We start from the raw sequence: 26,547 nt of genomic DNA on the forward strand, positions 1-26,547 counted from the left end.
GCCCCCCACCTTTTTTTTTTTTTTAAGAAGGAGTCTTACTTTGTCGCCCAAGCTGGAGTACAGTGCTTCCGTCTCGGCTTACTGCTCCCTCCGTGTCTCGGATTCAAGCAGTTCTCCTGCCTCAGCCTCCAGAGTAGCTGGGATTACAGGCACGCACCACCATGCCCCCAGCTAATTTTTGTATTTTTAGTAGAGGCGGGGTTTCACCATGTTGGCCAGGCTAGTCTCGAACTCTTGACCTTAGATGATCCGCCCACCTTGACCTCTCAAAGTGTTGGTATTACAGGCGTGAGCCATGGCGCCCGATCTTTCCTATCTTTCTGACTGTATCTTCAGATCACTCCTGAACCCGAGACCTGAATTTTTCATTTACCTACTTGGTTCTTTGGATTTTCATAGATACCTTGTATCCAACGTGTCTCAAACTGATTTTTCCCCTCTCCCTCAAACCCTGACTTCTCAATTCTTTGTTTCCTTATCTTTATTATACTGTCATCCACCCAGCAAAAAATCCCCTCCTCTAAGATCATAGCTTTTAGTTAGTAACTAAGTCCTTTAGATTTTACTTCCTGTCTGCCTTAATTCATCTTCTTTTCATTGCACTGGACTTTATTGGCATCTCTCACTGGTTTCCTAAGTATTCTCTCTAATCCCCCTCCAGCCATTTCCCCCTACTCCAGCCAGGTGATCTCTAAAAGACCCAGATCTGATTGTTACAACACTTCAAATTTTTATTATTCTTCATGACCCTGAATAATCTGGCTTTTGACTACTTCTCCTGCCTCATTTCGTCATTTTCATTCTTTGTATTGTAGTCACATTGGCGGCATTTCAATTCCTAAACCTGTCAAGTCCTCGTTTGCCTCCATTTTGCACAGCGTGTACGCTCTGCCTTAAGTGCTGGCTTTTCCTAAAGTCTTTTAAAACTAATTTCCTCAAGGAAGCTTCCTCTTACTTTCTAGATTTTCTCTCTGCTAAATGTTCTTCATAGTATCCTGTACTTCATTTAAAAATTATATAATTAGTTCTTCAGTACCTTAGAATGAAATAACTATTGATACAGGTTAGAGAAAATTTCTAGTTGATCATTATACTACCAGTATCTGTTATAATGCCTTGCAAATAGCAAGTACTTAGTAAATATTCATGGAATTGATAAATTCAGACTTGAATTACTCTTCATTGTAGATTGAGTAAAGTTTGACAGAAGTCCAGAACTTAACTTTTTTTTTAAGAGATGGAGTCTCACTCTGTCACACAGGCTGGTGTGGAGTGGCACAATCATAGCTTACTGCACCCTTGACCTCTTGGGTTCAAGTGATTCTCCCACTTCAACTTCCTGAATAGCTGGGATTACAGACACACGTTTTTTGTTTTTTTTGGTTTTTTTTCCACGCTGTAGAGATGGGAGTTTCACTATGTGGCCCAGGCGGGTCTTAAGCTCCTGGGCTCAAGTGATCCTCCCTCCTTTGCCCCGCAAAGTGTTGGGATTACAGTTGTGATTTAAAAAATGCTAGCTGCAGCCTGGTGTGATGGCTCAGCCTGTAATCTCAGCACTTTGGGAGGCTGAGGCTGGTAGATCTTGAGGTCAGGAGTTCGAGACCAGCCTGGCCAACATGGTGAAACCCCATCTCTACCAAAAATTCAGCAATTAGCCGGGCATGGTGGTGGGCGCCTGTAATTGCAGCTACTCAGGAGGCTAAGGCAGAAGAATCGCTTGAACCCCCAAGAGGTGGAGGTTGCAGTGAGCTGAGATTGCGCCACTGCACTCCAGCCTGGGCAACAGAGTGAGACTCTGTCTCAAAAAATAATAATAATAATAATTGCTAGCTGCTATAGCTTCTTTTTTTTTTGTTTTTTTGAGACAGAGTCTCACTCTGTTGTCCGGTGGAGTGCAGTGGCGCGATCTCTGCTCACTGCAACCTCCGCCTCTCCAGTTCAAGCAGTTCTCCTGCCTTAGAATTTCAAGTAGCTGGGATTTACAGGAGTGTGCCACTATGTCCAGTCTCTTGTACTATTTTTATCTTTTATTTTCAAGACAGAGTCTTGCTTTGTCGCCCAGGCTAGAGTGCAGTGGTACGATCTCAACTCACTGCGACCTCTGCCTCCCGGGTTCAAGCGATTCTCCTGCCTCAGCTGGTCTCGAACTCCTGACGTCAGGTGATCCGCCTGCCTCAGCCTCCCAAAGTGCTGGGATTACAGTCATGAGCCACGGCGCCCGGCCATCTTGTACTCTTTCCAATGTGGATATCAGAAAATTTTAAATTTACGTATGTGGCTTACATTATATTGTATTGGATACTGCTCGTCTAGAACTTGTTTTTAGTAAGGATCATACATGTGTCTCCATGGCCTCAGTTTTTCATTATTCTCCCAATCCCTTTGTTTTCATGTCACTTCTGCTTTGGGACTGTTATGTGCCATAAGCTTCAGAAAACATGGTGGCTCACACCTGTAATCCCAGCACTTTGGGAAGCTGAGGCAGGTGGATCACCAGAGGTCAGGAGTTTGAGACCACCCTGGCCAACATGATGAAACCTTGTCTCTATTACAAATACAAAAAAATTAGCCAGGCGTGGTGGCGGGCGCCTGTAATCCCAGCTACTTGGGAGGCTGAGGCAGGAGAATTCCTTGAACCCAGGAGTCAGAGGTTGCAGTGAGCTGGGCAACACAGCAAGACTCCATCTCAAAAAAATAAAAAAAAAATTTAACTGCCTAGAAGGTAGAAATCGAGTGTATTTCTTAGGCCTTTGAATAATAGGGGAAAGATAAGTCATTTATATTAAATTATGAGAAAATAATGGCAACTGTTAAGCTTTTAAAGTATTATTTCCAACTAAATTAGGAAGAACTAAATTTCACTTTTATATATGCATGACAATGATGAGCAGGGCTCCTAAAACAGTTGTGGCTTGACTAGGAAACAAATAATAATTTTTTTATATCAATAAGAATTACTTGTAACTTTAGGGGGCATTTAGAATCATATTTGTCTTATTTGAGATTTGGATTTAAATTTTATTTTAGAGCATTTTAAAAAAAATAAATAGAAGTGAGGCTAATATTGTTAATTATTCTCTTTAAAAAATACAGTATTTGCTTTGGGTTAAAATTTTCTGCCCCAACATCATTATCAAGAGTCAGCATATTACAGTGATAAATTTAGCATTTACTGTGTGGCAGGCATTGTTCTATATACTTTATTTGTTAAATTCACCAGCGAACCCTATGAGGAACTATCTTATCCTTAGTTGACAGAGGATGAAACTGGAGTACAAAGTAGTTAATTAACTTGTTCATAGCTAGTAAGTTTTAAAAAGGTTAAACAACAATATACTTTGTATTTAGTCCTTAAATGATAAAATCTTCCAGTGTTTAGTTTTTCCCACTAGAATGTAAGCTCCAAGTGGGCAGGGACTTAGGTTTTGTTCACTAACATTTGAGATAGCATATACTAGACCCTAGTCATTATTTGAAAGAATTTTTACAGTGATGATGGTAACAATGACAATATCATTTCACTGAGAGGTGGCCTTGGAAATACATTAGAACCGCTTTGAGTTCTTCACTGTTGGTTGTTGACAATAATGTTTTTTTTATCTCATTCAAATTAGCTTCAACGTTATGTGCTATTTTGCATGCTTCATGTATATCTTAATAAAATAGTTGATTTGAAAATTGCTAACTTCTATAGCTTCTTCCCTCTTTTTTTTTTTTTTTTTTTTTTTTGGTGACAGAGTCTTGCTTCGTAGCCCAGGCTGGAGTGCAGTGGTGTGATCTTGGTTCACTGCAACCTCTGCCTCCCGGGTTCAAGCAATTCTCATGCCTCAGCCTCCTGAGTAGCTGGGATTACAGACATGTGCTACCATGCCCAGTTAATTTTTGTATTTGTAGTAGAGACAGGGTTTTGCCATATGGGCCAGGCTGGTCTCAAGTTTCTTGCCTCAAATGATTCATCTGCCTCGGCCTCCTAGAGTACTGGAATTACAGGGGTGAAACACCCTGCCTGGCCTAGCTGCTATAGCTTCTATATATCTCTGTTCCTTTTGTGCATTAGAAATGCCTTGAAGCTCCCAGGGAACATCAGGAAAAAAAAAAAACAACAACAACCAGAGGTCCCGCTATGTGTTTAGCTGAGTTGGGAGAAGAAAGTTTAGAAAAGCAATCTTTGACCTATCCTTATGAAAAATTTACAGTGATAACACAGTTCTTCAGAATTTCACCCAAAAGCTACAGCTGTCTTGGTTGTTGCAGTCATTGAAGTGAATAACACATTATTTTATTATTTATTTGTAGATACTACATTTTTTTCTTAGACTGTGGAAACAGGACTGTGAAATTAATTTTGTAAAATCGGGCTTTAATTTTTTTTTTTTTTTTTTGAGACAGAATCTCGGTCTGTCACCCAGGCTGCATGTAGTGGTGCAATCTCGGCTCACTGCAACCTCCACCTCCCAAGTTCAAGCCATTCTTCTGCCTCAGTCTCCCGAGTAGCTGGGACTACAGGTGCCTGTCAGCACACCTGGCTAATTTTTGTATTTTTAGTAGAGATGGGGTTTCACCATGTTGGCCAAGCTAGTCTCAAACTCCTGACCTCAAATGATCCACCCGCCTTGGCCTCCCAAAGTGTTGGGATTACAGTCGTGAGCCACTGCACCCAGCCAAATTAAAGGTTTTATAGTTAATGTTGTTAGGGAAAGGGGAACTATGCTGCTTACTTCTATCCAAGAAACTTAATTCTGAAAGTATTCTCATTTTACAGTAATAAAATTGAGAGTTAGGTGTTAAGTGTTATACCTGAATGAATACCACAAGTAAGCGACAGAACTAGGATTCAGCACACATATGTCTTACTCCAAAGGCCATGACTTTTGTAATACTGTCATCTTTCACCATTCTCCATGTCTTGCTTATAGTTCCTGACTCTTAAAGTAAGACTTTAAGTTCACTTGTGGGAGCAGTGGGATTGGAGTTTTAGATTGTGAAATAACTGGATGTTTGAATTAAACTGTGGTGGTATAAAGAATAATTGTTGCTTGATGGAAAATTGAGCTGTGAAAAATTTTTGGCTTAACTTTGTTTTCTTTTTATCTTTAGTTCTGTGCAAATAAAGACCCTATTCTAAGCCCTCTAGAATTTGTTTTGTTTTGTTTTGTTTTTGCTTTTTGAGACAGAGTCTCACTGTGTTACCCAAACTGGAGTGCAATGGCGAAATCTCGGCTCACTCCAACCTCCACACCCTGGATTCAAACGATTCTCGTGCCTCAACCTCCCAAGTAGCAGGGACTACAGGCACACACCACCATGCCCAGCTAATTTTTCCGGATTTCACCATGTTGGCCTCAAACTCTTGACTCAGTGATCTGCCTTGGCCTCCCAAACTGTTGGGATTACAGGCACGAGCCACCGCACGCACCTGACCAGAATGCTTTTTCATAATGTAATTCATCATGATGATGGTATTTTCTTGAGCTTATTTAGTACATTTTTTCATACAATAATAATGTTCTTTCTATAGAGTGAAAAAAAGAGCAATTTTTTTCTGACTTATAATTTGGGGGCTGGATGCGGTACCTCACACCTGTAATCGCAGCACTTTTGGAGGCCAAGGCAGGAGGCCAAAGCTGGTGGATCACTTGAGCCCAGGAGTTCAAGACCAGCCTGAGAAACATGGCAAAACCCCCTCTCTACTAAAAATTTAAAAATTTAGCCAAGCATGGTGGTACACACCTCTAGTCCCAGCGACTGGTTAGGCTGAGGTGGGAGAATCACCTGAGCTTGGGAAGTTGAGGTGCAGTGAGCTGAGATCGCACTGCTGCATTCCAGCCAGGGTGATGGGAGTGAGACCGTGTCTTAAACAAATAATAATAATTTGGGGGTGATGTAGACAGAAATAAGGATAGAGGTATGAAAAGGAATAATTATTTAGCATTTTACTAGCCAGAAATTTGGGCAGTCCCAAAAAGCAGCTTTTCTAATCTCCCTCTCCTTTCCCAAAAAACTTTAATCAGATCCTTTAGTATCCTGACATCTTTGGGTTATTTACATACTACTTTTTGGAGGGGGGATTGTGGAAAGCTATCGAGATCTTTGAAAGCGTTGATGATTAGCAAGATGATTATTCCTGTAAGAAGCCTTAAGAGGAGAAATGCAAGTGTAAGTTAACACTGGCTTCTTAAATTGGTCAGTGAAAGTTGGATGCCTCCAATTTTCTTTTAACATTATGCATAGATACTAGACAATTTTTTATTTTTATTTATTTATTTATTTTGAGATGGAGTCTCGCTCTTTCACCCAGGCCATAGTGCAGTGGCACGATCTTGGCTCATTGCAACCTCCGTCTCCCTGGTTCAAGTGATTCTCCTGCCTCAGCTTCCCGAGTAGCGGGACTACAGGTGTGCACCACCACGCCCAACTAAATTTTTGTTTTTTTGGTTTTTTGAGACGGAGTCTCGTTCTGTCACCCAGGCTGGAGTGCAGTGGTGTGATCTCGGCTCACTGCAAGCTCCGCCTCCTGGGTTCACACTATTCTCCTGCCTCAGCCTCCCGAGTAGCTGGGACTGCAGGCGCCCGCCACCACACCTGGCTAATTTTTTTGTATTTTTAGTAGAGACAGGGTTTCACCGTGTTAGCCAGGATGGTCTCGATCTCCTGACCTCGTGATCTGCCTGCCTCAGCCTCCCAAAGTGCTGGGATTACAGGCGTGAGCCACCGCGCCTGGCCATCAGAGTAGTTTTACTGTTGTTAAATGTACATTTTCTCCTCTACCACAAATACCAAAGTTGTTAATGATTTTTTAGGGCATAAGAAGTAGTTTCTTATTGTACATATTTATAGTTAAATTTAGTTTTTGGATAAAAAATATTTTCAGAAAAATGTAAAAAAAAGTACTAATTAGAAAGTAAGTTTTTAAATCCTATGTTTTTATTAAAAAACAGGATTAATTTGGAGTGATGTGAACTTTGAAAAATATGGGTTTTAAGTCATGTATTGTTTATGAACTAAACGTTCTGTACTAAAAAATATTTAACATAGAAAAAGAGTAAAAATTGTGTTTTTTTTTGGGTTGGAGGAGGAAGCCAAAGACAGTAATTCTTACACTGTTTCATCTAGTAATCAAGTTTAAGAAAGTCAGTCTAAAAGCAAAAAACTTCACTTTTGAAATCTTGAGTAAGGCTTTGTTTCATAAGAGTAGATATGTTGTGTCAATCAGGTAACAATATGGAATTCTAACCAAAAAAAATGAAGATATAGGCCGGGCACGGTGCCTCACGTCTATAATCCCAGCACTTTGGGAGGCCAAGGCGGGCGGATCGCGAGGTCAGGAGTTCGAGACAAGCCTGGCCAACGTGGCGAAACCCCGTCTCGACTACAAATAACAAAAATTAGCTGAGCGTGGTAGTGGGTGCCTGTAATCCCAGCTACTCAGGAGGCTGAAGCAGGAGAGTCGCTTGAACCCAGGAGGTGGAGGTTGCAGTGAGCCGAGATCGTGCCATCGCACTCCAGCCTGGGCAACAAGAGCAAGACTCCGTCTCAAAAAAAGGAAGATGTAACTTGTTCTTTAGGGATTTTGGTTTAAAAAATCAAGAGGATTTACTGTATTTTTAACATAGGTTTGAGAATGTAAGTGGAGAGCCCATTTGCTGGCAGGCACTTATGAATGTTAATGTGAATCCCACTGGATGGTTTTCTGAATCATTTAAGGTTATCATGGCTCTGAGAATGGACTGTCATAAGGTTAAGAGACTCAGTAATGCTATAGATAGGAAAGTACTTGGAGTAGTTTTAAGTGCAAAATAAGTCAACGTAGATAAATTTAAAGTAGAAATCTGGTTTTTTGAAGTAGGTAGTTGCCGTTTTAATAAACTAAGCAGAAAAACAAATTGAAGGCCTTTTCTTTTGAGGCATTTAGTCCTCTGGAATTTTTCATGGAAAGGAGAATCTGTTAGATAGCTAGAGCTTTCACCATTCTGGTGGATAGTGTACTATTTCAGTCAGTTAAACTAAACATTTAAAGTTGTTATGGTTAGTTCAAGTGAGAGTTTATGGCCTAAATGGCTTTTAATGACCCTGAATTTTCTGTTTAAGCAGAACCCATGTATTGTGGGGGTATAGTGCAGAATATAATATCTTAGTGTTCATCTGTGGATGATTAGATTTATCGCTTTGGACTTGATATACATGGAATTGGCAAACATAAAATAGCTTTTATACTATTTTTCCCTAATAACATTCCTAGAAAGTCAAGAAGCCATTGTATTATTGTTCATAGTGGTGTTATTTCATTTAAAACAATGAAGTTAGAATTTATTAGTTTGTTTTAAATATTCTTAAAACTGGATAATTAAGTCCTAGAAAAGCCCAGACTTATTTTACTAGAGCAGATAATCAAGCTTATGAAAGAGGGGGTTTCAAGATTTTTTATAGGTAATACTTTAGGCGTTTTTCTTGCTGACATAACTAACATTTATTTTCTGTTTATTTTTAAGACGAGCAAAAATCAAATTAAAGTAGATCTTGTAGATGAGAATTTTACAGAATTAAGAGGAGAAATAGCAGGACCTCCAGACACACCATATGAAGGCAAGTACTTTTTTCTGTATCAAAATATTGTGCGTATTAGAACTTGTCTGAAACATTTAATCAGAATAATCTTAAACATCTATAAATTATATGGAGGGTAACTTCATTTGGTTTAGATAAACAGCAATTTAAAAAATACTAAATTTAGATACTGAATATAGACTGGTATTTCTTACTGAATTTTAGCTAATTTTTTTCTTTCCATAAAACAGTTTTAGCAGAGCTTTGTTACAGGTATTATAGGTTAGAATTTAATAGAATAAAAGATCTGGCATGGTAAACCTCTAAATCATATGGACTGTAGACACTCAGTTACCCTTCATATGGTATCTAAAACAGACCTTGCCTTAAATATCTCATTGGTAAAATGTTGCTTTTGTTTTTAAAGTTCTTCTTTCTGTCATTCAGCATTTCATTCACTCATGTCTTCATACAGGCTGTAGTCCAAATGTTTATTTTCTTTATTCAGGAAAGCTTTTAGTGATTATTTCAAGCCATAGAAAGGAGGTGGCTTTGCTGAACTTTTCACAAAGTAAGTCTGTAGCTACTTTAGACCATGGAATCGGGTGGTAAGATACAGAAATAAACCTTATAGCATTTTACTTTCTTATTAGGTGAGTCTTCATTAATTAATATTACTGTAAATTTAGATTATATAGCATATAACCAAGGCTCTTGCATTAATAACTATTCAAATATTTGTTTATTAGAAAACATATAACAATATATGGTAACCCTAATTATACAGTCTTTACATGTATTTTCTCATTTAATCCTTTCAGCAAATCTTACTAGGTAAATACGATTGCTGTTTCATAGATGAAGAAACAAGTTAAGAGAAGTAACTTGTTTAAGGTCAACCATCTAAGTAGCACAACTGATAGCCTTTGTCTTCAAAGCCTGTGCTTTTAATCACTTTATGTAAATCAGAATTGACTTAATATTGGAAGTGGTGGTGATGTCTGTTTTGTTTTATCTATTTTTTTATATGCAAAGTTTTACTGTTACCCAAGCTGGAGAGCAGTGGCATGGTCATAGCTCATTATAAATTTGAATTCCTAGGCTCAGGTAATCCTCCAGCTTCCTCAGTAGCTAGTACTACAGGTGCATGCCACCATATCCAGTTAAATACTTTGTGTGTGTTTTTTGTTGTTCATTTTTTGATTGTTTGTTTTTTGAGACTGAGTCTCTCTGTCACCCAGCCTGGAGTGCGGTGGTGAAATCTTGGCTCACTGCATCCTCCATCTCCCAGAATCAAGTGATTCTCCTGCCTTAGCCTCCTGAGTAGCTGGGATTACAGGCGCACCACCATGCCGGCTAATTTTTGTATTTTTAGTAGAGACAGGGTTTCACAATAACGGCCAGGCTGGTCTTGAACTTCTGACCTCAGGTGATCCACCTGTCTTGGCCTCCCGAAGTGTTAGGATTCCAGGCGTGAGCCACCAATCCCGGCCACCAGCTAAATACTTTCGAGTGGTTCTATAATTCTGTAATGAACAGTTACCCAAAACACTTTTTTTTTTTTGAGATGGAGTCTCGCTCTGTTGCCCAGCCTGGAGTGCAGTGGCGCGATCTCGGCTCACTGCAAGCTTCGCCTCCTGGATTCACGCCATTCTCCTGCCTCAGCCTTCCGAGCAGCTGGGACTACGGGCACCTGCCACCATGCCTGGCTAATTTTTTTTGTATTTTTTTAGTAGAGACGGTGTTTCACCGTGTTAGCCAGAATGGTCTCGATCTCCTGACCTCGTGATCTGCCAGCCTCGGCCTCCCAAAGTGCTGGGGTTACAGGAGTGAGCCACCATGCCCGGCTACCCAAAACACTTTTTAAAAATCTAATATTCTTGAATATTTTCTTGTTTTTAATCCAGATTTTTTAAGACCCTAGAATGTCTTTAGCATATTATACCAATTCTGTTTATTCATTTTTTCTTTTTTTTTTGGAGACAGAGTCTTGCTCTGTCTCTCACGCTGGAGTGCAGTGGTACGATCTTGGCTCACTGCAACCTCCGCCTCCCGGGTTCAAGCAATTCTCCTGCCTCAGCCTCCCGAGTAGCTGGTACTACAGGCGCCCGCCACCATGCCCGGCTAATTTTTGTATTTTTAGTAGAGGCGGGGTTTCACCATATTGGCCAGGCTTGTCTTGAACTCCTGACCTTGTGATCTGCCCACCTCGGCCTCCCAAAGTGCTGAGATTACAGGCGTGAGCCACCGCACCGCACCCAGCCCATTTTTTTCTTTCTTTATTGGAGAGATGGCATCTTGCCAAGTTACCGAGGCTGGTCTCAAACCCCTGGCCTAAAACAAACCTCTTGCCTTGGTGTCCCAAAGTCTTGGGATTCTAGGCATGAGCCATTGTGCCCAACCTTGTACCAATTCTTAAGTGATAAAATTTTATTTTTTGTTTTATAGTTCATACGAGCCATTTCTAGATATTTAATTTTTTATGCTGTTTATCGAGTGCTTCCTATCTGCTTGGCTTGGTCTGGCAGTTTTCATGGATGCTGTTTCATTTAGTCCTTTTTGCAATCATTAAATGTAGAGGAGACCTTTAGTTATCTTTAAAAAATCAGATGCTTGTCCTAATAGCAGATGTTTTTATATAATAATATACTAGCTGCTTCTTGAAGTCAGACCTTATAGTTATTCTTGAATTTTTTTTTTAGGTTGTTTTGAAGTATTTTTGGAAGATAGTAGGGCAGTGACATTATTCTAGAGGTCTGTCAGCAAAGTTTTAAATTTTTTCATTGATTTTTATAAACAAGGCACTTCCTGAGCTAAATTAGATAGAAGCAATATTTAATAGGTAGATTAATTTTTTAATTGGATAATGTATACTTATATACATTAAGATATATTAAGATACACTAATTAGCCGGGCGAGGTGGTGGGCGCCTGTGGTCCCAGCTACTCGGGAGGCTGAGGCAGGAGAATGGCGTGAACCCTGGGAGGCGGAGCCTTCAGTGAGCCCAGATTGCGCTGCTGCACTCCAGCCTGGGCGACAGCGAGACTCTGTCTCAAAAAAAAAAAAAAAAGATACATTAAGATATATTCTTATGGCCGAGTGCGGTGGCTCACACCTGTAATCCCAGCACTTTGGGAGGCTGAGGCGGGCAGATCACGAGGTCAGGAGATCGAGACCATCCTGGCTAACACGGTGAAACCCTGTCTCTACTAAAAATACAAAAAAATTAGCCAGGCGTGATGGTGGGCGCCTGTAGTCCCAGCTACTTGGGAGGCTGAGGCAGGAGAATGGCGTGAACCCGGGAGGCGGAGCTTGCAGTGAGCCGAGATTGTGCCATTGCGCTCCAGCCTGGGCAACAGAGCAAGACTCCGTCTCAAAAAAAAAAAAAAAAAGATATATTCTTTATTGGTTAGAAACAAGTTTGGTCATTTTTTTTCTTTTCTTTTTCCCGATACCGAGAATGGGACCAAAAGTTTGGTCATTTAAAAGTGCTTATATCTGCCTGGGCGGGGTGGCTGATGCCTGTAATCCCAGCACTTTGGGAGGCTGAAGCAGGTGGATCACGAGGTCAGGAGTTCAAGACCAGCCTGACCAACGTGGTGAAACTCCATCTCTACTAAAAATACAAAAATTAGCTGGGTGTGGTGGCGTGCGCCTATAATCCCAGCTACTCAGGAGGCTGAGGCAGGAGAATCCCTTGAACCCATGAGACGGAGGTTGCAGTGAGCTGAGATCGCACCACTGCACTCCAGCCTGGGCGACAGAGGGAGACTGCGTCTCAAAAAAAAAAGTGCTTATTTCTGCTGTTGCTGTTGCTGCTGCTAAATGAATATTTTGATAAGATTAGATTTAATATGCTTTTTATATATTTGTGGTAGAGTAACTTGAATTCTGTTATTTTATATAAAACTTTTGAGAGAAGTTCATTTTGTTAAGGAAAACACCATTCAAGGGCATAAACTTTAATGCTTTTTCTTTTAAATGTGACGATAGGTTAAATGTTTATTGCAAGGATGTTGCAGTTTTTTGAGTTTTTAAAAATCTAAACTTAAATGCTAAAGCAAAAGTTTACATGTGGAATGTTAAGCAATTTATAACCATTATTAAGTAATGAGGCAGCTGTTTTTGTAGTATTTAAAGAATCGGATTGCGAAGTAGAGTACTCACGGGAAAATGCCATATTGTGGATGTTACTTAACTCAATTTTCTTCACTTCTTTTGCCTTAATAATTCAATGACAAAGGAACAGTTTAGTTCTTGAGCTTTTCTTCCTAAAATTTCTTTTAGGTTTATGGAATCATTGTTGACAGCTTAAAAATTCTCATTCCTTCCTCATCTCCTCTTTGGGTTAAGTTAAATTTAAAGATTGTTAATTTTTAATATTAAAAGCTATTCTTCAAGAAGTTAATGTTTTAAAGTAAAAACTATTATAATATGAATAATATAGTTATCATAAAGATTCCTTAGTTGTATTACCCTGATCAAATAATGCTATATGATTAATGCTAAGTGGTCATATATTGAAAGTTGTCAGAGCATGTAACATAAGGGATAGAAATAAGATTTTAGAGACTCTCGAGTCCAGCATTATTTATATAATATCTGTGGGCCCTCACACTGCTCCTAAGAGATTATTTTGGCCATTAACAAAGAACTTTGTATGATGGGTTATAGAGATGGTTTAATCTGGAGTTTAATCAGAAAAAAAAAATTCTTAGGAAGGAAAAAGAAAAGCCTATGTAGTGCTGAAGCCAAATTTATTATAATTATATTTGAAGCTGGCATTTCTAATTCTGGGTATAGACAGTTATTGTCACAAAATTTCTTCAGGTACCCTTCTCTTACCTGTCAGTTTTTTTTTTTTCTTTCCACTACTTTTCTTTAAATTTCATTATTGTTATATGTTCTGTGATTCAGGCATTTAGTTCAACTCATGCATGAATCACTATGGGATTCTATTAAAAAGAACTAGCCACCAGGCATAACGGCTCATGCCTGTAATCCCATTACTTTGGGAGGCTGAGGCGGGTAGATTATTTGAGGTCAGGAGTTTGAGACCAGCTTAGCCAGCATGGTGAGACCCTGTCTCTACTTAAAAAAAAATTAAAAAATTAGCCAGGCATGGTGGCGCGCACCTGTAGTCCCAGCTACCCAGGAGGCTGAGGTAGGAGAATTGCTGGAACTGGGAGGTGAAGGTTGCAGTGAGCCAAGATCGCACCATTGCACTCCAGTCTGGGCAACAGAGTGAGAATCCGCCTCAAATAAAAAGTAGCCAGAAGAGAGGCCAGGCGCAATGGCTTATGCCTGTAATCCCAGCACTTTGGGAGGCTGAGTCAGGCGGATCACCTGAGGCCAGAAGTTCAAGCCCAGCCTGACCAACATGGTGAAACCTCATCTCTACTAAAAATACAAAAATTAGCTGAGCATTGTGGTGGGCACCTGTAAACCCAGTTACTCAGGAGACTGAGGCACAAGATTTGCTGGAACCTGAAAGGTGGAGGTTGCAGTGAGCCAAGATTGTGCCTCTGCACTCCAGCCTGGGCAACAGAACGAGACCCTGTCTCAGGAAAAAAAAAAAAAAAAAGAGAAGGATTCGAAACAAAAAGGGTTTGAAGAAAATAGTACCACTTTTATTTTTTCCTCAGATTCATAGTCATCCATCCATTCATAACAATGGAGGAGTGAGGAGATATATTTGAGAGAGTCTAGAATATACTGAAGAAAGTCTCTTGTTTGACTTTTTAAAGAGCTGAGTGTATAGAATTTTGAAGATAATGTTCCTAGCACACAGTTTTTTATTTTACTTTTTATTACAGGGAATTTCAGATATATAAAAAAGAAGAATAGGCCAGGCGCAGTGGCTCACGCCTGTAATCCCAGCTCTTTGGGAGGCCGAGGCGGGTGGATCACAAGGTCAGGAGATGGAGACCATCCTGGCTAACACGGTGAAACCCTGTCTCTACTAAAAATACAAAAAAATTAGTCGGGCGTGGTGACGGGCGCCTGTAGTCCCAGCTAATTGGGAGGCTGAGGCAGGAGGCGTGAACCTGGGAGGCGGAGCTTGCAGTGAGCCGAGATCACGCCACTGCACTCCAGCCTGGGCGACAGAGCGAGACTCCATCTCAAAAAAAAAAAAAAGAATATAATGAAACCTCTTCAGCCAGCTTTAATAACTATCAGCTCATGGCCATCTGTGATCTAATTTATTCTTTGATTATCTTGAAACAAAATCTCATAGTCTTATATATAAATATTTCAATAGAACGGTTTTATTTACTATATTTTGTAATAGTATTCTATGTTATTAATCTTAGAGTTAAGAGTTGAATCCAGCCTCTCATCCAGTGTAAGACTTACCCCTTCAGTGTTTTCTTTTCTTTTCTTTTTTCTGTTCTTTTCTGTTTATTTGAGATAGATTCTCGCTCTGTCACGTAGGCTGGAGTGCAGTGGTGTGAACTTGGCTCATTGCAATATCCACCTCCTGGGTTCAAGCGATTCTTGTGCCTCAACCTCCTGAGTAGCTGGGATCGTAGGCACATGCCACAATACCCGGCTAATTTTTGTATTTTAGGTAGAGGTGGGGTTTCGCCATGTTTGCCAGGCTAGTCTTGAACTTCTGGCCTCAAGTGATCTGCCCACCTCAGCCTCCCAAAGTGCTGGGATTACAGGCATGAGCCATTGCACGCAGCCCAGAGTTTCTTAAGAGGCAGTTATCCTTTCCTTGAGTACCCCAGTTGTGAGAAGCTAGATTGTGAAGTGGCACAATCTGGGCTCACTGCAAGCTCTGCCTCCCAGGTTCACGCCATTCTTCTGCCTCAGCCTCCCGAGTAGCTGGGGCTACAGGCGTCCGCCACCATGCCCAGCTAATTTTTTGTGTTTTTAGTAGAGACGGGGTTTCACCATGTTAGCCAGGATGGTCTTGATCTCCTGACCTCGTGATCCACCTGCCTCAGCCTCCCAAAGTGCTGGTATTACAGGCGTGAGCCACCGCGCCGAGCCTAGATAAGCTTTTTAAAAATGCTGTGTAGCTGCTAGTTGCTCAAGATAACTTCAAAACGAAACAAAAAGTTGCCTTCTGTTTGTATATTACTGGTTAGAAAAGCTCCTTGGTAAAATTTTGCATTTTATATACCCATTTAAAGGAATAATTTGGGCTGGGCACGGTGGCTCACGCCTGTGATCCCAGCACTTTGGGAGGTTGAGGCGGGTGGATCACGAGGTCAGGAGATCGAGACCATCCTGGCTAACATGGTGAAACCCCGTCTGTACTAAAAACACAAAAAAATTAGCCAGGCGTGGTGGTGGGCGCCTGTAGTCTCAGCTACTTGGGAGGCTGAGGCAGGAGAATGGCGTGAACCCGGGAGGTGGAGCTTGAAGTGAGCCGAGATCACGCCACTGCACTCTGGCCTGGGCAACAGAGCGAGACTCTGTCTCAAAAAAAAAAAAAAAATAAATAAATAAATAAATAAATAAATGAAGGAATAGTTTGTCTTTATGTCTATCTCTCTCGTTGAATTTTGCTTAAAAAATAAAAAATATATTTAAAGTTTTTTGTATTAAAATAGAGACAAGGACTTGCTATATTGAGCAGGCTGTACTCAAACTCCTGGCCTAGCTTTAAGCAGTCCTCCCACCTCGGCCTCCCAAAGTGTTGGGATTACAAGGCATTAGCCATGGACCCAGCTTGTTTTTATTAGGCTAGTGCAAAAGTAATTGCAGTTTAATTGCACAAATATTAACAAATAAGTATTGACATTTAATTTAGGGCACAAATGAAAAGATTGGGACCTTATTTCATTTGCGAGAACCAGCTAGAAGTAGAATTTTGTTTATGGCATAATCTCTGTCCTTTGTATCATTTGTACTTTTATACCTCCTTGCCTTCTTTTTTTTTTCTGACCCTTTTGTTGTTGTTGTTATTTAGCAATTCTTAACAGGATGGATTAGAGGACACAGTGGAGATTAGAACTCCAATAGTTAATTGTCCTGATGAAATGTTGGCATTGCATTGTCTGGATTAAATGTATTTATCTCTGGCCTTGTTACTCACTGATAAACGAATACAGTTGTATGAAATGGATATTCTGTATGCTTTAAACAACCTTTAAATTTAAAACTAGTGCTTTTGATTACTTTCTTTCTGGATTTCAACTTTAAAATGAATTTTTATAATTGAATATAAAATAGCTGCTCTGAAAAGTTCATCAGTATATTTGTCTTATATATTTGAATTGAGCAGCATTCTTAACTTTGTTTTCCCCATTTTTTCAGGAGGAAGATACCAACTAGAGATAAAAATACCAGAAACATACCCATTTAATCCCCCTAAGGTATTGTAAGCCTATTTTTGTGCATGAAGTTATAAAATATTTTATATTTCTGACCTCATTTTATTAATATATATTTTAGGGCTTATTAAAGTCACAGCTTTATGAGTTTTATGCTTACTGTGTAAACTTGATGTGGACAGGATTTTAGATAATGGCAGGTGGCTGTCTTCTGAAATTAGAATGAAAAGCAAACTCACCCAAAGGCAGCCAGTAATGGCTCAAAACTGGAATAGGATGTACATCTGACAATGGCTCATATACTAGATCTAGAAATACGTGGCAGTGTTCCCAAATTTAGAGAGCCCTTTTACACATAGACAGAGGTTCTTACTTGACTCAAAGAAGTATGTGTTTTAGGAGAGTACCTTCTACATTCAGTCATTATTTGAGTACTTTGTGCCAAGAACTATAGCAGTAACTAAGACTTACACTGTTCCTGCTTTCATAGAGCTCACATTATAGTGGGGAAAAAAAACTGAGCATGGAATTGCAACTGTGATAAATGTTGAAAGGGAGTATGGAATACCCTAAGATCATGTATAACAGGGGGACCCAACCTAAACTTATTTTTGGATTGAACCACTTTCTTTATGTCTCTGCTTTTACTGTCATCAGCACTTTAGGCATTCAACTTTATTCCCTGTTTTGTCTATTATTTAATCACCCTTCCATCTTTTCCATTTCTACTCATTCTCTGCACTGTTGGTCTAGAAATCTTCCTAGAGTTCAGTTTTGATCATGCTGCTTTTCTTTCCCTGAATAAAGTCTAAACTCCATGGCTTGGCACTTGAAACCTAGAACCTGACCCCAGTCTTGTTTCCCACTCTAATCTTCTACCACTTCCACCCACAATGTGGGTCTCATTTTCCATCTTAGATTGTTTATTTGTAGGTGATGCTTATTCTTCCACAGCTTTCTATCAGTTTCACTTAAATCTTTGTCCTATTATTTAAAATTCTAGTTTTCTATGAGGCCCGAGTATCACTTTCTTCATTAAGCTGAGTTCATCAAATGTTTCTCCCTCTCCTCTCTCAATAGCATCTTATACAATTTATATAGTGGCAACACAAATATAGTTCCAACTCATGTATTATTTTGGATATGTATCTTTCTCTAGCTTTTATGCTCCTGAGTCATATAGGTCTTATACACCTATATATTATCAGTAATTCCCAATAGTATAGTGTCCCTTGGGCATATGATAGCAGTCACTCAGAATGTTCTAGAATTTGTTCATTCAACCTATTGGTTGTTCCAGTTTAAGAATAGATATGATAATGGAAGTTCCAGGGTGATTTTGGCTCACTTAGCATTATGGGCTGCCTATTAGTCTATTGTTTATGTACATCTATTTTCTGATAAGTCTGGTCGATTTTTTTATTATGATAAAATATGCATGACATAAAATTTACCATTGTAATCATTTTTATGTGTACAGTTCAGTGGCAGTGTATTTACCTTGTTGTTTAACCTTTACCATTATCTGTCTGTAGAACTTTCTCACCTTCCCAAACTGAAACTTCGTACCCATTAAGCAATAACTCCCCATTATTCCCCGCTCCCAGCTTCTGGTAACCACTGTTTCTGTTTCTCCGAGTTTGATTAATTCAGAAACCTCATGTAAGTGGAATCATAAAATGTCATTTTGTGTCTGGCTTATATCACCTAGCATAATGTCATCAAGGTTCATTCATGTTAAAGCATGTGTCAGAATTTCTTTGTTTTTAAGGCTGAATAATACTCCATTATAAGTATAGACCATATTTTGTTTTCTTATTCAGCTGTTAATGGATATTTGGATTTTGTTTGTTTGTTTTTTGTTTTTTTGAGATGGAGTCTTGCTCTGTCTCCCAGGCAGGAGTGCAGTGGCACAATCTCAGCTCACTGCAAGCTCTGCCTCCTGGGTTCACGCCATTCTACTGCCTCAGCCTCCCAAGTAGCTGGGACTAGAGGCGTCTGCTACCTCGCCCGGCTAATTTTGTTGTTGTTGTTGTTGTTTTCTTTTTTTTTTTTTGAGATGGAGTCTCGCTCTGCCGCCCAGGCTGGAGTACAGTGGCACGATCTTGGCTCACTGCAAGCTCCGCCTCCCGGGTTCACGCCATTCTCCTGCCTCAGCCTCCCAAGTAGCTGGGACTACAGGCACCCGTCACCACGCTCGGCTAATTTTTTGTATTTTTAGTAGAGAAGGGGTTTCATCGTGTTAGCCAGGATGGTCTTGATCTCCTGACCTTGTGATCCTCCCGCCTCGGCCTCCCAAAGTGCTGTAATTACAGGCATGAGCCACCGTGCCCGGCCAGGGTTTCTTTTTGAGGTGTTAAAATAGTCAAAAATTAGATTGTGGTGATAGTTGCACAAGTCTGTGAATATACTAAAAGTTAGCAAGTTGTACAGTTGCTGGGCGTGATGGCTCACCCCTGTAATCCCAGAACTTTGGGAGGCCGAGGTGGGCGGATCACCTGAGGTCAGTAGTTCGAGACCAGCCTGGCCAACATGGTGAAATGCCATCTCTACTAAAAATACAAAAATTAGCTGGGCTTGGTGGCGGGTGCCTGTAATCCCAGCTACTCAGGAGGCTGAGGCAGGAGAATTGCTTGAACCCAGGAGACAGAGGTTGCAGTGAGCCGAGACCGCGCCATTGCACTCCAGCCTGGGCAACAGAGCGAGACTCCATCTCAAAAAAAGAAAAGAAAAGGAAGTCATACACATTAAGTGGGTGAATTATGTCTCAGTAAAGGTGTAGCCTTTATAGTGTATAATAGCTTCAAAGTAATTGCATAGTTGTGGCTCTGTTTTAGGCAGTTCAACCTGTAACTTCATTTAATTTTTGAAATAAATATTTTATTAAATCTCTCCCACCTCATCCCCACTTTTTTTTAGAGACAGGGTCTTACTCTGTTGCTCAGTCTGGAGTTTAGTGGCATGCACAGTCATAGCTTAGTGCAGCCTTTAACTCCTGGGCTCAAGTGATCCCTCCACCTTGACCTCCCAAAGTGCTGGGATTACAGGCATGAACCACCACATCCACTCCCTTGTTTTATTAAAGTGAGAAAAATAGACTCAAAACATAATAACTGAAGTATGTCTGATGTTTTTGCTACTACCTCATCTTGCTATTGAGGCCACTGTTACCTGGCCAGGCATGGTGGCTCACGCCTATAATCCCAGCACTTTAGGAAGTCAAGGCAGGAGAAGCGTTTGAGCTCGGGAGGTTGAGTTCAGCCTGGACAACATAGCAAGGCCCTGTCTCTAGTCCCAAAAAAAAAAAAAAGAAAAAGAAAAGCCTCTACATCTCTAATTCTAGCTGTTACGTTTGGAGGTAGCTTTGACATTTAGAAACATCTTCTTAGGTTCAACCCCAATTTGTATTACTGTGACCTCAACCAATTAGTCATAGTTGCAGTTTAGTGTTCTTTAAATACGGTATATATGAAATAAAATTTTTTTAAATAACAAAAAAAAATAAAGAACAAACAAGAAAATAAATGTTATATACCCTACTTGTGGCATTACGCTCTTGCAGTAAATGTTAATGAACATGATAAATATGTTCTAGATGTATACTATGTTGATTTGAATTTTTACTGATTGGTAAATAAAATGAGAAGAATGGGGAATATTTATGTAAATTTCTTGCTGAATTGTGTGTTCACATGTGTTTGGACTCAGGCTTAATTTTAAGTCTTACGAGGTAAAATTATCAAGGTAGCTGGTTATATTCTCATTACCACTGTGCAGCTAAAATTTGAGAAAAGATGAAAAATTCACATTTGTCTTACCATGGTCACAGAATGTTTTGTGTTTATTATTGTGCAATAAATTATTGACCGGAAGAGTAGGCTTACTTCTAAAACAGAGAAAATATATCTTTGAATCAGGTGATAATAGTGTAGAAGGAATTTGATTAAATGCATACAACCAATATGATTTCTAGCATTAAATTGCAATGTATATTGTGTTAGTGAAAAAATCATTAGTAAAAATATAGTCCAGTGGTGTATCCTGCTCCAATAGAGCAGGCCGGATGCGGTGGTTTGCTCCCCTGTAATCCCAGCACCTAGGGAGGCAGGGGGCAGTCAGATGGCTTGAGCTCAGAAGTTCATGACCAAATTGCAAAAACCTGTCTCTACTAAAAATGCCAAAAACAAAACAAAACAAAACAAAAAACACTAGTCTGGTATGGTGGCATGCGCCTGTAGTCTCAGCTACTCAGGAGGCTAAGGCACAAGAATTGCTTGAACGTGGCAGGCAGAGGTTGCAGTGAGCCGAGATCATGCCACTGCACTGCAGCCTGGACAACAGAGAGACTCTGTCTCAAAAAAAAAAAAGAAATTAAGTTGTGAATTTTGCTCTTTTTCTTTGGTGTTATCATCATACTTTTTACATGTTAAGTTGTATATACATACCAATGCTAATAATCTTTAATGAGCGTATGCTCATCTGTACATGCATATTCAAAATAGCATTTTCTTTTGTATGATAAGGGAGTTAAAGCTGACTTAATAATATAATATGCTTTGAGACCCTGTCTCAAAAATAAATAAAAGTAAGATACGGCCAGGCGCGGTGGCTCACGCCTGTAATCCCAGGACTCTGGGAGGCCGAGGTGGGTGGATCACCAGAGGTCAGGAGTTCAAGACTAGCCTGGCCAACATGGTGAAACCCCATCTCTACTAAAAATAATTAGCCAGGTGTAGTGGCGCATGCCTGTAATCCCAGCTACTCAGAAGGCTGAGGCAGGAGAATCGCTTGAACCCAGGAGGCGGAGGTTGCAGTAAGCTGAGATCGCACCACTGCACTCCAGCCTGGACGACAGAGTGAGACTCCATCTCAAAACAAAAAACAAAAAAAAGCAAGAAACACACTTCACATATCTTCAGGTCTTAAAACTGGAGTTACAGATGGAAATATGAACTCACATCTACCATGAAGTGGGAGCTGAAGTGTTAAACTAAAGAGTGAATGAAATTTACAGTGCATCCTGTAGGAAGAGATAAGAACCGTTGATGCTATGCCAATATTGATAATTTAAGAATAGTTTCCTTCATTTCTGTCTGGGAACATTTAGAATCTGTTGTTACATAGTGTTCAGATTTCCGTTTTTATTCATTGAGTGCTTCCCAAAGCTAGTGAGTGTTCTGAAGTTCCCAGACAACGCTACTACTAGTTATGTATATAAAAATAAGGAGACATTATTATTATATTCTTAATAGATACAGGGTCTTGCTACATTGCCCAGGCTGGTCTAAAACTCATAGCCTCAAACAGTCTTCCCACCTTGGCCTCCCAAATTGTTGAGATTACGTGCTTGATTCACTGTGCTGGGCCACGGAGATAATCTTGAAGATTAAATTCTTTTTTTTTTTTTTACAAAATTTTTATTTTATTTTATTTTTTGAGACAGGGTCTTGCTCTGTTGCCCAGGCTGGAGTACAGTGGCATGATCATGGCTCACTGCAACCTCTGCCTCCTGGGCTCAAGTGATCCTCTCACCTCAGCCTTCGAGTAGCTTGGACTACAGGCATACCCATGCCTGACTAATTTTTTTGTATTTTGTAGAGATGGGGTTTCACCTTGTTGCCCAGGCTGCTCTCGAACTCCTGGGTCCAAGTGATTTCACCCACCTCAGCCTCCTGAAGTATTGGGATTACAGGTATGAGCCACCACGCCTGATCCCTGAAGATTAAATTCTTTATTGGATCATCTGCAAATTCAAAATTCTTTTTTCTTTTCTTCTTGTTTTTTTTTTTCAAATAGGGACGGGGTCTCACCATGTTGCCCAGGCTGGTCTCGAACTCCTGAGCTTAAGCAGCCCACCTGCCTTGGCTTCCCAAACTGCTAGGATTATAGACATGAGCCACCATTCCCAGCCCAAATTCAAAATTATTTATTTCTAACTATAGATTATAGTACAAAGTAAGAATTAGTTCAGTAATTTAATTGGGTCTTGGCTTTTTTCCTATGTATCTACAGAGAATTCTGTATAGAAGACCCTTCTTTAAAAAGCAATGCTGAACGCCATATCCTGCTTTTTGCTCACACCTGTAATCCTAGCACTGTGGGAGGCTGAGGCGGGTGGATCACTTGAGCCCAAGAGTTCGAGAAAAGCCTAAGCAACATGGTGAAACCCTGTTCTTGTGTCCACAAAAAATATGAAAATTAGCCAGGAGTGATGGCGCACGCCTGTAGTCCCAACTCCTCAGGAGGCTGAGGCAGAAGAATTGAGCTCAGGAGCTCGAGGATGCAGTGAGCCGAGATTGCGCCACTGCACTTCAGCCAAGGTGACAGAGTAAGACCCTGTCTCAAAAATAAATAAAAAAGGCCACGCGCAGTGGCTCATGCCTGTAATCCTAGCATTTTGGGAGGCTGAGGCGGGCGGATCACTTGGGAGTTCCAGACCAGCCTGGCCAACATGGTGAAACCCTGTCACTACTAAAAAATAGAAAAATTAGTCGGGTGTGGTGGCTCACACACGTAGTCCCAGCTACTGGGGAGACTGAGGCGGGAGAGTCACTTCGGCCCGGGAGACAGAGGTTGCAGTGAACCGAGATCGCACCACTGCACTCCAGCCCGGGCAAGCAAGTGAGACTCTGTCTCAATAAAAGTAAAAAAATAAGATTAAAACAAAAGGCAAAATACACTTCACATATCTTCAGCTCACTTGACTGAACCGTAATCCTTCTGACATCTTCAATAGTGTTTTTAAGTTATATTTTCTAATCTTGTTGAAAATACTAAACCACATGGGGTTTTTTGTGTGTGTTTGTTTTGTTTTGTTTTTGAGACGGAGTCTCGCTCTGTCCCCCAGGCTGGAGTGCAGTGGCACGATCTCAGCTCACTGCAAGCTCCATCTCCCTTTATGCCATTCTCCTGCCTCAGCCATCCGAGTAGTTGGGACTGCAGTAGCTGGGACTACAGGCGCCCGCCATCACGCCTGGCTAATTTTTTGTATTTTTAGTAGAGACGGGGTTTCACCATGTTAGCCAGGATGGTCTCAATCTCCTGACCTTGTGATCCACCTGCCTCGCCCTCCCAAAGTGCTGGGATTACAGGCATGAGCCACTGCGCCCAGCCACCGTTTTAAAGTTATAAAATGCTGTGAATTCCTTGAGTTCTGACATTATGGCATATGCTTGTTTATGAATTGAACTCAATAGTAAATAGAGGTTGATTATTCAAAATTCAAAAATCCGAGATTTGAAATGCTCCAAAATCTGAAACTTTTTGAGTGTTTACATGTCACTCAAAGAAAATGCTCATTGGAGCATTTTGGATTTCAGATTTTCAGATAAGAAATACTCAGCATGGGCCAAGCACTGTGGCCCACTCATGCCTGTAATCCCAGCAGTTCGGGAGGCCGAGAGGGGAGGATTGCCTGAGCCCAGAAGGTTAGGACTGCAGTGAGCCATGATCGCACCACTCCACTCCAGCCTGGGCAACGGGAGTGAGACCCTGTCTCCAAAAAACAGAAAGAAAGAAAAAGAAATACTCAACCTGTATTAAGATGTGAAATGTGTGGTTATATCTCTTACAAAGCAATGTTTGATGTGGGCTCAGTGGCTCACGCCTATAATCCTAGTACTTTGGAAGCCTATGTCGGGTGGATCTCTTAAGCCCAGGAGTTCAAGACCAGCCTGGGTAATATGGTGAAACCTCCAACACTATTAGAAATAAAAGAATTGGCTGGGTGTGGTGGTGTGTGCCTATAGTCACAGCTACTTTTAAGATGGATCACCTGAGTCTGGGAAGTTGAGGTTGCAGTGAGCCACAGCAGTGAGACCTTCTCTGGGGGGGAAAAAAAGGGAGAAATGTTTGTTGTACATAAGCCCTATATTACTGTCTTACTTAGCTTGCATTGTATTTGATATTTAGCCTTATAATAACATTTTTGCCATAATATTAAGTGCACATTCATTCCATGTGAGTCGCTTACATCTGGAGATGCTTTATTAAGTAGGATGGATACAGTGTCTTTTAGGGAAGACCAGACAAACAAGGCAGAAATCACAGAAGTGTAATTAATATACTATGACAAAGGAAACTGCAGGTGTGTGGAATAGATCAGGAAGAAGTGATATGGAAAGTGAAACTTGAAGAGTAGGAATTAGTTGGGAGAAGAGGGCACAGAGGTATGTTATTGAGAAAACAAATATGTATGAAGGCCCAGAGCAGGGGAAAAGTTTAATATGACTTTTTGAGCAGGAGAGTGGAGTGTGGGATAGAGGTAAAAATTGAGATTTCAGGAGTAGTCTAGGGCCAGGTTAAGAGTGTGGGCTTGGCCGGGCACGATGGCTCCATGCCTCTAATCCCAGCACTTAGGGAGGCCGAGGCGGGTGGATCACCTGAGGTCAGGAGTTTGAGACCAGCCTGGCCAACATGGCGAAACCCCATCTCGCCATGTTGGCGCTCCAAGATCGCGCCACTGCACTCCAGACTCCAGCCTGAGCGACAGCGCGAGACTCCTTCTCAAAAAAAAAAGAGAGAGAGTGGGCCCATATGAAGGGAATGAGAGGTCATTAATGGTCCTTAAAGCAGCATAGTGATGCAAATCAGATTTGTTTTAAAGGGCTCTCTTTAGTTTTGGTGCGGAAAATAAATTGGAGGGAACAGAAGGGAAAGCAGTAAAGTCAAGAGACTGTGTAGTAACCTAGATGATGAATGATTGTCTCCTTTAATGAGAAGGTGGATGGAGAGAAGTAGGTATCTTTGAAAGTAGTAAGATTATTAAGACTGAAAAGAATCAAGCATAGCAAGAATGAAGAAATGGAAAGTATCTTATTAGTTTTCGGTATTTTAAAGTCATTGGCGAATTAAAGTGCCTTTTTAGATTGAATATGAGTTAGCAGGAGGTAAGGAAGTAGAAATAGGTAGTGTAAACAAATCAAGAAGTCACAAAGAGAAGAGAGAAGTGGAAACTCTTAGCTTCTTTCCATAAATAGCTTAGGAGCATATATTAAAGAGTCCGTTTTTTTCCAGTTGGTCGTGTTCTTTTGCCCAGGCTGTAGTACAGTGGCACGATCACGGCTTGCTGCAGCCTCAACCTTTCAGATTCAAGTAATCCTCATGCCTCAGCTCCCTAGTAGCTGGGAGTACAGGTGTGTGCCACCATGCCCAGCTAATTTTTTTATTTGTAGAGACATGGTCTCACTATGTTGCCCAGGCTGGTCTCAAACTCTTGGGCTAAAGTGATCCTCCCGCCTCAGCCTCCCAAAATGTTGGGATTACAGTGTGTGAGTGCTAATTTTTGTAAAGTTCTTAGAACATTAATTGGCACATAGTAATTAATCTATTAAGTGTCAAAGAATATGGGCTCAGCTGGTCATTGTCATATGTGTCAGAGATAAGAATACAAGATCCTCCAAAAGTTCATGAGTAAGAGCTGATGAACTCTTTAATTTCATGGTGTTCCAGTAGAGTTTTAGCATTTTCACTTGTTGGTTTGTTATTCTTCCATAATGAGACAAATAATGAGATGATTGGACTCAGAATCTGGAATCAGATTGTGGGAGTTTACATTGTGCTCTGTTTAGCTATTTAATTAGATTTCTTAAACTCTAAGCCTTAGTATCTCCTCAGTGTTTGCTACATCATAATAGGCATTTCAATAATAAGAATTTGAGAAAAAATTCTACAGAAAAATTAAGAGAAGCACAGCCACTTACTATTTGTGCTTCC

General features: G+C 40.5%; 1 protein-coding gene across 7 annotated transcripts in view; it reads left to right on the forward strand.

The window, feature by feature from the left end:
• UBE2K (ubiquitin conjugating enzyme E2 K) overlaps positions 1-26,547 on the forward strand; it is an 85,820-nt gene that overhangs the window by 31,499 nt on the left and 27,774 nt on the right. For 2 of the 7 annotated variants that reach the window (XM_034958464.3, XM_063603525.1), the window contains 2 exons: positions 8,490-8,583; positions 16,817-16,875. The exons of 2 other annotated variants lie outside the window; for them this stretch is intronic. In XM_034958464.3, coding sequence (XP_034814355.1) covers positions 8,490-8,583; positions 16,817-16,875 — 153 coding nt within the window. Of the gene's footprint in view, positions 1-8,489; positions 8,584-9,057; positions 9,116-16,816; positions 16,876-26,547 lie in introns of those variants that run through there. 3 more of the 7 variants (XM_034958465.3, XM_063603528.1, XM_063603527.1) reach the window with 2 other exon arrangements.

Source organism: Pan paniscus, chromosome 3, assembly GCF_029289425.2.
Source record: "Pan paniscus chromosome 3, NHGRI_mPanPan1-v2.0_pri, whole genome shotgun sequence".
NCBI lineage: Eukaryota > Metazoa > Chordata > Mammalia > Primates > Hominidae > Pan > Pan paniscus.